This window comes from Babylonia areolata, chromosome 34 (assembly GCF_041734735.1).
Source record: "Babylonia areolata isolate BAREFJ2019XMU chromosome 34, ASM4173473v1, whole genome shotgun sequence".
Lineage (NCBI taxonomy): Eukaryota > Metazoa > Mollusca > Gastropoda > Neogastropoda > Buccinidae > Babylonia > Babylonia areolata.
Window position 1 is genome coordinate 24,140,005 of NC_134909.1, and position 12,500 is coordinate 24,152,504.

Genomic DNA, 12,500 nt, shown 5'->3' on the forward strand with positions numbered 1-12,500 from the left:
TACTTACCACAGTGAATTTTCAACACACATTGTTTACTTACCAAAGTGAATCTTCAACACACATGTGTTTGTTTACTTCCCAAAGTGAATCTTCAACACACATTGTTTACTTACCAAAGTGAATCTTCAACACACATTGTTTACTTACCAAAGTGAATCTTCAACACACATTGTTTACTTACCAAAGTGAATCTTCAACACACATTGTTTACTTCCCAAAGTGAATCTTCAACACACATGTGTTTGTTTACTTACCAAAGTGAATCTTCAACACACATGTGTTTGTTTACTTCCCAAAGTGAATCTTCAACACATGTGTTTGTTTACTTCCCAAAGTGAATCTTCAACACACATTGTTTACTTACCAAAGTGAATCTTCAACACACATGTGTTTGTTTACTTACCAAAGTGAATCTTCAACACACATTGTTTACTTACCAAAGTGAATCTTCAACACACATTGTTTACTTACCAAAGTGAATCTTCAACACACATTGTTTACTTACCAAAGTGAATCTTCAACACACATTGTTTACTTACCAAAGTGAATCTTCAACACACATGTTTGTTTACTTCCCAAAGTGAATCTTCAACACACATTGTTTACTTACCAAAGTGAATCTTCAACACACATTGTTTACTTACCAAAGTGAATCTTCAACACACATTGTTTACTTACCGAAGTGAATCTTCAACACACATTGTTTACTTACCAAAGTGAATCTTCAACACACGTGTTTGTTTACTTACCAAAGTGAATCTTCAACACACATTGTTTACTTACCAAAGTGAATCTTCAACACACATGTGTTTGTTCACTTCCCAAAGTAAATCTTCAACACACATGTGTTTGTTTCTTTACCAAAGTGAATCTTCAACACACCTTGTTTACTTACCGAAGTGAATCTTCAACACACATGTGTTTGCTTACTTACTAAAGTGAATCTTCAACACACATGTGTTTGTTTACTTACCAAAGTGAATCTTCAACACACGTGTTTGTTTACTTACCAAAGTGAATCTTCAACACACATTGTTTACTTCCCAAAGTGAATCTTCAACACACATGTGTTTGTTTACTTACCAAAGTGAATCTTCAACACACATTGTTTACTTACCAAAGTGAATCTTCAACACACATTGTTTACTTACCAAAGTGAATCTTCAACACACATTGTTTACTTACCAAAGTGAATCTTCAACACACGTGTTTGTTTACTTACCAAAGTGAATCTTCAACACACGTGTTTGTTTACTTACCAAAGTGAATCTTCAACACACGTGTTTGTTTACTTACCAAAGTGAATCTTCAACACACATTGTTTACATACCAAAGTGAATCTGCAACACACATTGTTTACTTACCAAAGCGAATCTTCAATACACATTGTTTACATACCAAAGTGAATCTGCAACACACATTGTTTACTTACCGAAGTGAATCTTCAACACACATTGTTTACTTACCGAAGTGAATCTTCAACACACATTGTTTACTTACCAAAGTGAATCTTCAACACACATTGTTTACTTACCAAAGTGAATCTGCAACACACATTTTTTACTTACCAAAGTGAATCTGCAACACACATTTTTTATTTACCAAAGTGAATCTTCAACACACATTGTTTACTTACCAAAGTGAATCTTCAACACACATGTTTGTTTACTTACCAAAGTGAATCTTCAACACACATTGTTTACTTACCAAAGTGAATCTTCAACACACATGTGTTTGTTTACTTACCAAAGTGAATCTTCAACACACATGTGCAAGGGAAAGTCATCTTGTTGCCATGGGCTATTTTACTTGAACAAAGTGCGCACTGCAGCCAGACACCATCCATTATGCTCTATAAAGCCAGGTCTGTATGTTATGGTCTATAAAGCCAGGTCTGTATGTTATGGTCTATAAAGCCAGGTCTGTATGTTATGGTCTATAAAGCCAGGTCTGTATGTTATGGTCTATAAAGCCAGGTCTGTATGTTATGGTCTATAAAGCCAGGTCTGTATGTTATGGTCTATAAAGCCAGGTCTGTATATTATTGTCTATAAAGCCTGGTCTGTATATTATTGTCTATAAAGCCTGGTCTGTATATTATTGTCTATAAAGCCTGGTCTGTATATTATCGTCTATAAAACCTGGTCTGTATATTATGGTCTATAAAGAGTGGTCTGTATATTATTGTCTATAAAACCTGGTCTGTATATTATGGTCTATAAAGCCTGGTCTGTATATTATCGTCTATAAAGCCTGGTCTGTATATTATCGTCTATAAAGAGTGGTCTGTGTATTATGGTCTATAAATAAAGCCTGGTCTGAATGGTATGGTCTATAAATCCTGGTCTGTATGTTATGATCTTTTAAGAGTGGTCTGTGTATTATGGTCTATAAATTCTGGTCTGTGTGTAAATCGAACACAGGATCCTCGCTTTTTAGTTAGATGCTCTATCCACTAGACCACCACTATGTGTGGTTTTAAGAATTTGTGTTACTGAGTCATGCCTTGGACATTTCTTTGATTAAAATAATGTAATTCATGGACTGACTGATCATTTATTTCTGTACATACCAGTGTTGTATTCATTGTTTGACGTTACATTTTTACCTTGTATTTTTACATGACTTTCAGGTATAGCTTTAAACCAATTTTTTCTTGATTTTTAAATGCAGTTTCTAATCATAACCTGAATATATTCTTTCAGAACATAACCGAGTTTTATGTTGACCATTGTAATATTGAATCGTTTCACACACACACACACACACACACACACACACACACACGCACACGCACACACACATACGCGCGCGCGCGCGCGCACACGCAGAGAAAGAGAGAGACAGAGACAGACAGACAGACAGAGACAGAGATACATACATGTGTGTGTGGTGGGGGTGGGTGGGGGGGGGAGACGACAGTGTGAGCCTTCTTCCCAAGGACACAAAGACTTCGCCTTCTGACACGCTTCATTGCCTGGAGAATTCCCTTTTTTCACCCTTCGTCACCTCGTGCTGGCAAAGTGAACAACCACCACCACCACCACCGCCACCACCGCTAACCGCTAACTCTCACGTCTTTGATGAAGCGTGACAGAGTGGTTTCCCTTGTCCATTGCCCCCTTCACACAAAGCCAGACAAATACACTCGACAGGGCAGCCTTTCCTTGGTACACCCACAGCTCAAGAGCACTTTTCAATGGATCACGCTTTACAGAGTCCGAGGAAATGCACCCATGTATTAGCGCGGCGAAGAAGGGTCACAAGAGCACCTCAAGACACGTACAAAGTAAAGGTACCGTAAAGGTACTGAAGAGGTCCATGTTGTGTGTTCTGTTTGTTGAACCCTACCTGACGGGCACAACAGCCAAGTGGTTAATTAAAGTAATGGACTTTCATTCCAGGCGTTTTAGGTTCGAATCTCGGTCGCTACGCCCTGTGGGTTGTCTTTGCAGTGTGTGTGTGTGTGTGTGTGTGTGTGTGTGTGTGTGTGTGTGTGTGTGTGAGTCGGGTGGAGGGGCGGGGGTTGGGGAGGGGGGGGGGAAGAAAGAATAAAGGAGAGAGAGACAGAGAGAGAAAGAGAGAGACAGAGTGTGTGTGGGAGGGAGGGGTGGTTGAGGGGGGAGGGGTATGTGTCTGTGTGTAGGAGAAGAAAAAAGGAAGACAGACAGAGAGAAAGGGTTGAACAAATAGGACTGATATCATGGTGCATTACTTGTATGCCAGATTGTTTCTTAGACTCAAACATGGTCCCCATAACTGCGGGATGGTGGTGTAACGAACCGAAAATAGGACAGACGTTAAGATGGGTATGTTTGTGAGAATACATCTTTTCTTTGAAGATATCTGGCTATATGTAGAAGAAAGACAGGTGAAAGTGGATATGTGTGAATACACACTTTCTTAAAAAAGACACCTGATTACCTGTAGAGCAAAGAGAAATCAAAATGGATATGTGCCAACACAGCTTTGCTACTTGGTAATCTGTAGAATGGGAGAATAAAATGGGTATGTGCCATCTTTTCTTAGAATAGACCTGATTATCTGCTGAGGAAAGAGAGATTTAAAAAAAAAACCCAAAAAAACAACAACAACAAAACGAGTATATGCGACAGATCTTGTCTTAAACGGTACCTGGTTTTCTCTATAGGCAGAGCGGCGTGCTGTTGAGAGATTGACTCATTAACTTAAAGTTTAAAAAAAAGCAAAAAAATAGCCATTTGTTCGCTGCCTCTCAGTTTAGTTGTCCTTCGGGTGGTGTCAGTGTGGCCCCTTCTCCTCACTGTGGGGTGGGAGTCTCGTGGTCCAACGTCTGCTAGGAGAATCTCCTCACTGTGGAGTCTCGTGGTCCAACGTCTGCTAGGAGAATCTCCTCACTGTGGAGTCTCGTGGTCCAACGTCTGCTAGGAGAATCTCCTCACTGTGGAGTCTCGTGCTACGTCTGCTAGGAGAGTCTCCTCACTGTGGAGTCTCGTGCTACAACGTCTGCTAGGAGAATCTCCTCACTGTGGAGACTCGTGCTACAACGTCTGCTAGGAGAATCTCCTCACTGTGGAGACTCGTGCTACAACGTCTGCTAGGAGAATCTCCTCACTGTGGAGTTTCGTGCTGCATCGTCTGCTAGGAGAATCTCCTCACTGTGGAGTCTCGTGCTACAACGTCTGCTAGGAGAATCTCCTCACTGTGGAGTCTCGTGCTACAACGTCTGCTAGGAGAATCTCCTCACTGTGGAGTCTCGTGGTCCAACGTCTGCTAGGAGAATCTCCTCACTGTGGAGTCTCGTGCTACAACGTCTGCTAGGAGAATCTCCTCACTGTGGAGTTTCGTGCTGCATCGTCTGCTAGGAGAATCTCCTCACTGTGGAGTCTCGTGCTACAACGTCTGCTAGGAGAATCTCCTCACTGTGGAGTCTCGTGCTACAACGTCTGCTAGGAGAATCTCCTCACTGTGGAATGGGAGTCTCGTGCTACAACTTAGGCTAGGAGAATCTGAGCGTGCGGGATCGAATCCCACATCCCCCCCCAGCCCCCACGTCACGCCCCCCCCTCCCCTCAACAACCCCCTCCACTAGACCTTGATTAGTATTCTGGACGCTAGTCATTCGGATAAGACAAGAAACCTAGGCTTCGTGTGTAGCAGGCACTTAACGCACGTAAAAGAACCCACGGCAACAAAAGAGTTGCCCATGTCTCTTTCTTGTTTTTACGTTCAGAAAAAAAAAATGTCACAAGAACTAATGCAATGCAATATAATACAACATAATGCAATACGATGTGACACAATACAAAACAATACAATGCAATATAATACAACACAATTCAATACGATGTGACACAATACAAAACAATATAATGCAATATAATACAACACAATGCAATACGATGTGACACAATACAAAACAATACAATGCAATATAATACAAAACAATGCAATACGATGTGACACAATACAAAACAATGCAATGCAATATAATACAACACAGTGCAATACGATGTGACACAATACAAAACAATATAATGCAATCTAATACAACACAATGCAATACGATGTGACACAATACAAAACAATACAATGCAATATAATACAACACAATGCAATACGATGTGACACAATACAAAACAATACAATGCAATATAATACACTGGGTGCCTCTCTCTTTCTTTTTCTCCTTTTTTTTCAAAATTTTTAAGCGACCCCTGAGAATACCTTAGTATTCTTTCGCCTGATGAACCCAACCTAACCAACCAGGCAGTTTCACAATGTGAGCACACGGCCAAAGTCAACAGTCGTTAGTCCTTGTCAAAGCCAAAAAAAGCCAGTCTCGGAAAGTGCTGTGTAGTTGTTGTTTTTCTACATCACCCATGAGCGATCGAGAACCCTTCCAATACAAACACGAGAAGACTGGCGGGGCCTTTGATGTCCGTGCTAATTGTGTGTGTGACTTGTCAGCTAGGTTCCGGTTTCCATCACGCTCCAGCGACAGATCCTGGCGCTAGGTTCCGGTTTCCATCACGCTCCAGCGACAGATCCTGGCGGAAATTCTCGCTTTCTGGCGCGGCGGCTTTCGTGCTTATGGTTCCGTGGAATGTTTAGTTAATTTTTAAGAGAGAGACAGACAGAGAGAGAGAGAGGAAGAGAGAGAAAGAGGGGGGAGAGAGAGAGAGAGAGAGAGAGAGAGAGAGAGAGGAAGAGAGTGACATACAGAGAGAGAGAGAGGAAGAGAGAGAAAGAGGGGGGAGAGAGAGAGAGAGAGAGAGAGAGAGAGAGAGAGAGAGAGAGAGAGAGAGAGAGAGAGAGAGAGAGAGGAAGAGAGTGACATACAGAGAGAGAGACAGAGGGAGAGAGAGAGAGAGCGAGAGACGGGGTTACGGGGAAGAAGTGATGTGTTTTTACGTTATTAGATGGACACAGATTGTGAACTCCGTAGGATTAACAAGGTTGATACAGGGTCGCGCAAGTGAGTTTCTGCATGTAGACGTGCACACACACGCACACACACACACACACACACACACACACACACACACACACACACACACACACACACACGCTTTGCTGTCTGATTATTTTGGTGATGACAAGAATTGTGTCCAACTTTATATTCTGTTTGCAAATTCTTTTAAAGTTTATGTCCTCTTCGTAAATTATGAAAAACGTTATTTCCTGTTTGCAAAATATTCAAAGGTCTATTTCAGACATCATGTTTGTTAGTGTCCCGTGACACGTACTGCTGATGACGTCATGTTAGTGTCCCGTGACACGTACTGCTGATGACGTCATGTTAGTGTCCCGTGACACGTACTGCTGATGACGTCATGTTAGTGTCCCGTGACACGTACTGCTGATGACATCATGTAACAGTGACACAGACACTGAGAGACAGTTAGCAACATCAATATTCACGACGGCAATACAATAAATAAAGTGACAAAAGAGACCATACAGTGTGTATGCAAAAAAAAAAAAAGCTCACCTCGATTAGCCACAATATCCGGAATACAGTTCTGTCAGCGTCACGGTGAAATTACCAGTTAGTGAGCGACAAAGCTTTCTTGGGAAAACAAAAACAAAAACAAACAACAAACCTAAAGCAAAAAACCAAAAGCAAGCAAACAAAGAAACACACAAACAGGAAAACGGCGAGGATGCGTTCCAGGTTTAAACAATTTTCATTTTACATATTTTTATTTTAGCATTTCGACAACTTATTCTTTTTTTTTTCCTACAACAGGTATAGATCCCATTACCATAAGTGTTTAAAAGATAAGAAGTATTGATCCCATTACGATCAGTGATTAAAAGATAAGTATAGACCCCATTACCATAAGTGATTAAAAGATAAGAAGTATATGACATACATCAGTATTACTGCGCCACATTCTATTTATATGCAACAAAATATTTAATTTTTCGATGTGCAATTATTTTTAAGCCGTTTCTATTTGGAATAATGTGACACTGCATTTAAAAGAAACAGCTCCATTTTGATCGTTGAACATGAAATGCTCCATATTACAGCTAAATATTCCATGTTGTTGGTGATCAAACTGAATGCTCCATATTACAGCTAAATATTCCATGTTGTTGGTGATCAAACTGAATGCTCCATATTACAGCTAAATATTCCATGTTGTTGGTGATCAAACTGAATGCTCCATATTACAGCTAAATATTCCATGTTGTTGGTGATCAAACTGAATGCTCCATATTACAGCTAAATATTCCATGTTGTTGGTGATCAAACTGAATGCTCCATAACACTGCTGAACATTTCACGCGTGATTTTAATTGTTGAGGATGAATTTTTTTTTTTTTTTTTTTTTTTTTTTTTTTTTTTTTTTTTTAATTTTAATATTCCGTTGTGGTGCTGAATATTTCATTGCTGATCATGAAATGCTCCATTGTGGTGCTGAATATTTCATTGCTGATCATGAAATGCTCCATTGTGGTGCTGAATATTTCATTGCTGATCATGAAATGCTCCATTGTGGTGCTGAATATTTCATTGCTGATCATGAAATGCTCCATTGTGGTGCTGAATATTTCATTGCTGATCATGAAATGCTCCATTGTGGTGCTGAATATTTCATTGCTGATCATGAAATGCTCCATTGTGGTGCTGAATATTTCATTGCTGATCATGAAATGCTCCATTGTGGTGCTGAATATTTCATTGCTGATCATGAAATATTCCATTGTGGTGCTGAATATTTCATTGCTGATCATGAAATGCTCCATTCTTCTGTGCTGAATAGTTCATTGTTCATTCTATTGGTTAACGTGAAAATAATAGCATGAATTTTTTTTTTTTTTTAAATGTTGCTGAAAAATAAATGTTCACTCAATTTTATCATCGAGCTTTCAAGTCTGCCCTTTAATTTCCTAAATAGGTCGGGCTTCGTTGTATTATTACGGTTAGCTATTCAAATTTCATATTTTGCATGGTTGATGGAATTCCAGAGTAACGTTTGCATATTTTTATATTAATATTTTTTTATTCTTTCCGATACCAAACCAAAATCTAAAACAGTTTCGATTTACTATTTTTTTTTATGAATACAGTCTAGTTTGTTGTTGTTTTTCCTGCAGAAAAGAAGTAAATTATGTATATCTGTTCACAACTCAGTGCTTTGGACTTCTTAATTTCATGATCAGTTGTACCAGGGTGGGTTTTTTTGTTTGTTGTTGTTGTTTGTTTGTTTTGTTGCTGTTGTTGTTGTTGTGTGAAATTTAGAACGCCTCCTTTACAGAGTCAATTAAGTCATTTGCTTTCAGCGTACTTAAATATTTATTTCAAAGAGTCACCATTGGTTCCAGCCTTGTTCTACCCAGTTTTCCCCAAACTCAACATTCAATGTCTAATCCTCTGTTACCTTTTAAACCATAACTCAACATTCAATGCCTAATCCTCTCTTACCTTTTAAACCATAACTCAACATTCAATGTCTAATCCTCTGTTACCTTTTAAACCATAACTCAACATTCAGTGCCTAAACCTCTCTTACCTTTAAACCATAACTCAACATCCAATGCCTAATCCTACCTTACCTTTTAAACCATAACTCAACATTCAATGTCTGATCCTCCCTTACCTTTTAAACGATAAGGAAAATAGATACTTCGACACTTAATACCAAAATGCCCACAATAACCATTATGTGTGACTGAGACAGGGACAATAAACACTATCTCCCTCTCTGTGTGTGACTGGGACAGGGACAATAAACACGTCATCCCTCTGTATGTGTGACTGGGACAGGGACAATAAACACTATCTCCCTCTCTGTGTGTGACTGGGACAGGGACAATAAACACTTCCTCCCTCTGTGTGTGTGTGTGTGACTGGGACAGGGACAATAAACACTATCTCCCTCTCTGTGTGTGACTGGGACAGGGACAATAAACACGTCATCCCTCTGTATGTGTGACTGGGACAGGGACAATAAACACTTCCTCCCTCTGTGTGTGTGTGTGACAGGGACAGGGACAATAAACACTATCTCCCTCTCTGTGTGTGACTGGGACAGGGACAATAAACACTTCCTCCCTCTGTGTGTGTGTGTGTGACTGGGACAGGGACAATAAACACTATCTCCCTCTCTGTGTGTGACTGGGACAGGGACAATAAACACGTCATCCCTCTGTATGTGTGACTGGGACAGGGACAATAAACACGTCATCCCTCTGTGTGTGTGACTGGGACAGGGACAATAAACACTTCCTCCCTCTGTGTGTGTGTGTGACAGGGACAGGGACAATAAACACTATCTCCCTCTGTGTGTGTGTGTGTGACAGGGACAGGGACAATAAACACTTCCTCCCCTTCCTCTGTGTGTGTGTGTGACTGGGACAGGGACAATAAACACTTCCCCCCTCTGTGTGTGTGTGTGACTGGGACAGGGACAATAAACACTTCCTCCCCCTGTGTGTGTGTGTGTGACAGGGACAGGGACAATAAACATTTCCACCCTCTGTGTGTGTGTGTGTGTGTGTGTGTGACTGGGACAGGGACAATAAACACTTCCTCCCCCTGTGTGTGTGTGACTGGGACAGGGACAATAAACACTTCCACCCTCTGTGTGTGTGTGTGAATGGGACAGGGACAATAAACACTACCTCCCCCTGTGTGTGTGTGTGACTGGGACAGGGACAATAAACACTTCCACCCTCTGTGTGTGTGTGTGAATGGGACAGGGACAATAAACACTACCTCCCCCTGTGTGTGTGTGTGTGTGTGTGTGTGTGTGTGTGTGTGTGTGTGTGTGTGTGTGTGTGTGTGTGTGGGACAGGGACAATAAACACTTCCCCCCTCTGTGTGTGTGTGTGTGACAGGGACAGGGACAATAAACACTTCCTCCCCCTGTGTGTGTGTGTGACTGGGACAGGGACAATAAACACTTCCTCCCTCTGTGTGTGTGTGTGACAGGGACAGGGACAATAAACACTTCCACCCTCTGTGTGTGTGTGTGAATGGGACAGGGACAATAAACACTACCTCCCCCTGTGTGTGTGTGTGTGTGACTGGGACAGGGACAATAAACACTTCCTCCCTCTGTGTGTGTGTGTGTGTGTGACTGGGACAGGGACAATAAACACTTGCTCCCCCTCTCAGTGCTTAACTCCCCTTCCAGATCAGAGGGGAGGGAGGGAGAAGAGGCGGCGAGCAGCCCGGGTAGCTTTGAAGTGCGTCAGACGCTTGCTGTCGCAGGTGGCCGAGTGGTAATCGCACAGGCCCTGGTGAGAATCGAACTGCAGCTGCTCCGGGCAGGGCCTGAGGAAGAAGTATCCCTGGCTGCACGTGCTGAAGTAGTGACAGTCTCCGCAGTACTGGTAGTCTCCGTTGCTGGTCTGACTGCAGTCCCCCTCCTCTCGCATGCAGGGCCCGGCTGCAATGGAGTTACCAATGAATGCAGATCCAGGCGTACATTACATCCGTTCATCGATCAGTCCGCCTGCCCATCCATCCATCCATCCATCCATCCATCCAAAAATCCATCCATAAGACATCCATAAACCCATCCATCCATCCGTTGGTCCGTCCGTCCGTCCATCCACCTATCCATCCGTCAATCCGTAGGTCCACAAATCTATCCATCCATCCATCCGTCTGTTCGTCTGGCAGTCCTTCCGTCCGTGTATACATCCGTTCATTCTTCCGTCCAATCATTTTAGTGTCCGCACATCAGGATTATACAAGAAAAGAAAAAGCGTGTAGTTGCATGAGAAAGCACTACACATGCATGAATTTGCATTGTCTCAGCGCAAAACTGGTTAGCTGGTTGATAAGTAGATTGGTTGACTGGCTCCTTGTGAGATGGAGTCTCCCGTCGGACCTACGGATGAGTAGGTAGGCAGACTTATCTGTCGGTGAGTGTCCTCATATGGGAGAAGAGGCGATGTCTATGTCACAGGCTTTGAGGTTTGTCTTCAAGGTGGCCTTGAAGCGCTTGCAGGGTCTTCCAGATTTGCGCTGGCCTTCCTTCAGCTGGCCATACAGAAGCATCTTCGGGATCCTGCTGTCTGTCGTGCGGACAACGTGTCCTGTCCAGGTGACTGCTGGCAATGGATCAGCAGGCTTTCGATGCTGGGCAGGCCGCTCCTCTCTAGGACCTGGATGTTGGAGACCCTGTCTTGACACTTTATGCCGAGGCTCCTTGTGTGAATGGTTGGTTAACTGGTTGGTTGGCTGGTTCCTTGTGTGAATGGTTGGTTAACTGGTTGGTTAACTGGTACCTTGTGTGAATGATTGGTTAACTGGTTGGTTGGCTGGTTCATTGTGTGAATGGTTGGTTAACTGGTTGGTTGGCTGGTACCTTGTGTGAATGGTTGGTTAACTGGTTGGTTAACTGGTTCATTGTGTGAATGGTTGGTTAACTGTTTGGTTAACTGGTACCTTGTGTGAATGATTGGTTAACTGGTTGGTTGGCTGGTTCATTGTGTGAATGTTTGGTTAACTGGTTGGTTGGCTGGTTCCTTGTGTGAATGGTTGGTTAACTGGTTCATTGTGTGAATGGTTGGTTAACTGGTTGGTTGGCTGGTTCATTGTGTGAATGGTTGGTTAACTGGTTGGTTGGCTGGTTCATTGTGTGAATGGTTGGTTAACTGGTTGGCTGGTTGGGATACTTATCTGCTTATACAGTATCCGTGAGGGCCTGAGTTCCATTCCCGCTCATGCCCCTTCCACCACATGTGACTGGAAACTCACACTGAGCGTCTGGTCATTCGGATGAGACGATAAACCGAGGTCCCGTGTGCAGCATGCTCTTGGCGCGTTGTAAAAAGAACCCATGGCAACGAGAATGTTGTCCTCTGGCAAAATTCTGAAGAAGAAATCCATAACAAAAAAAGGTACACAAATACAGGCATGCACTCAAGGCCTGGCTAAACGTGCTGGGTCATGTTAGTGGTCAGACATCTTCCCAGCAGTAACGCCTTCTTGAGGCACTGAAATTGAAATTGTAAAACGGCAGAAGGAGAGGATTGGCCCCGCCTTCATACG

At 42.3% G+C, this 12,500-nt stretch overlaps 1 protein-coding gene across 1 annotated transcript in view; it reads right to left on the reverse strand.

Annotated features, from left to right (window-relative positions):
* Positions 1–10,353: 10,353 nt before the first annotated feature.
* The window catches only part of LOC143277607 (uncharacterized), a 26,406-nt gene continuing 24,259 nt past the window's right edge, over positions 10,354–12,500 (reverse strand). The window contains exon 11 of the mRNA XM_076582484.1: positions 10,354–10,887. Coding sequence (XP_076438599.1) covers positions 10,634–10,887 — 254 coding nt within the window. The 3' untranslated portion in view covers positions 10,354–10,633. The remainder of the gene's footprint in view (positions 10,888–12,500) is intronic.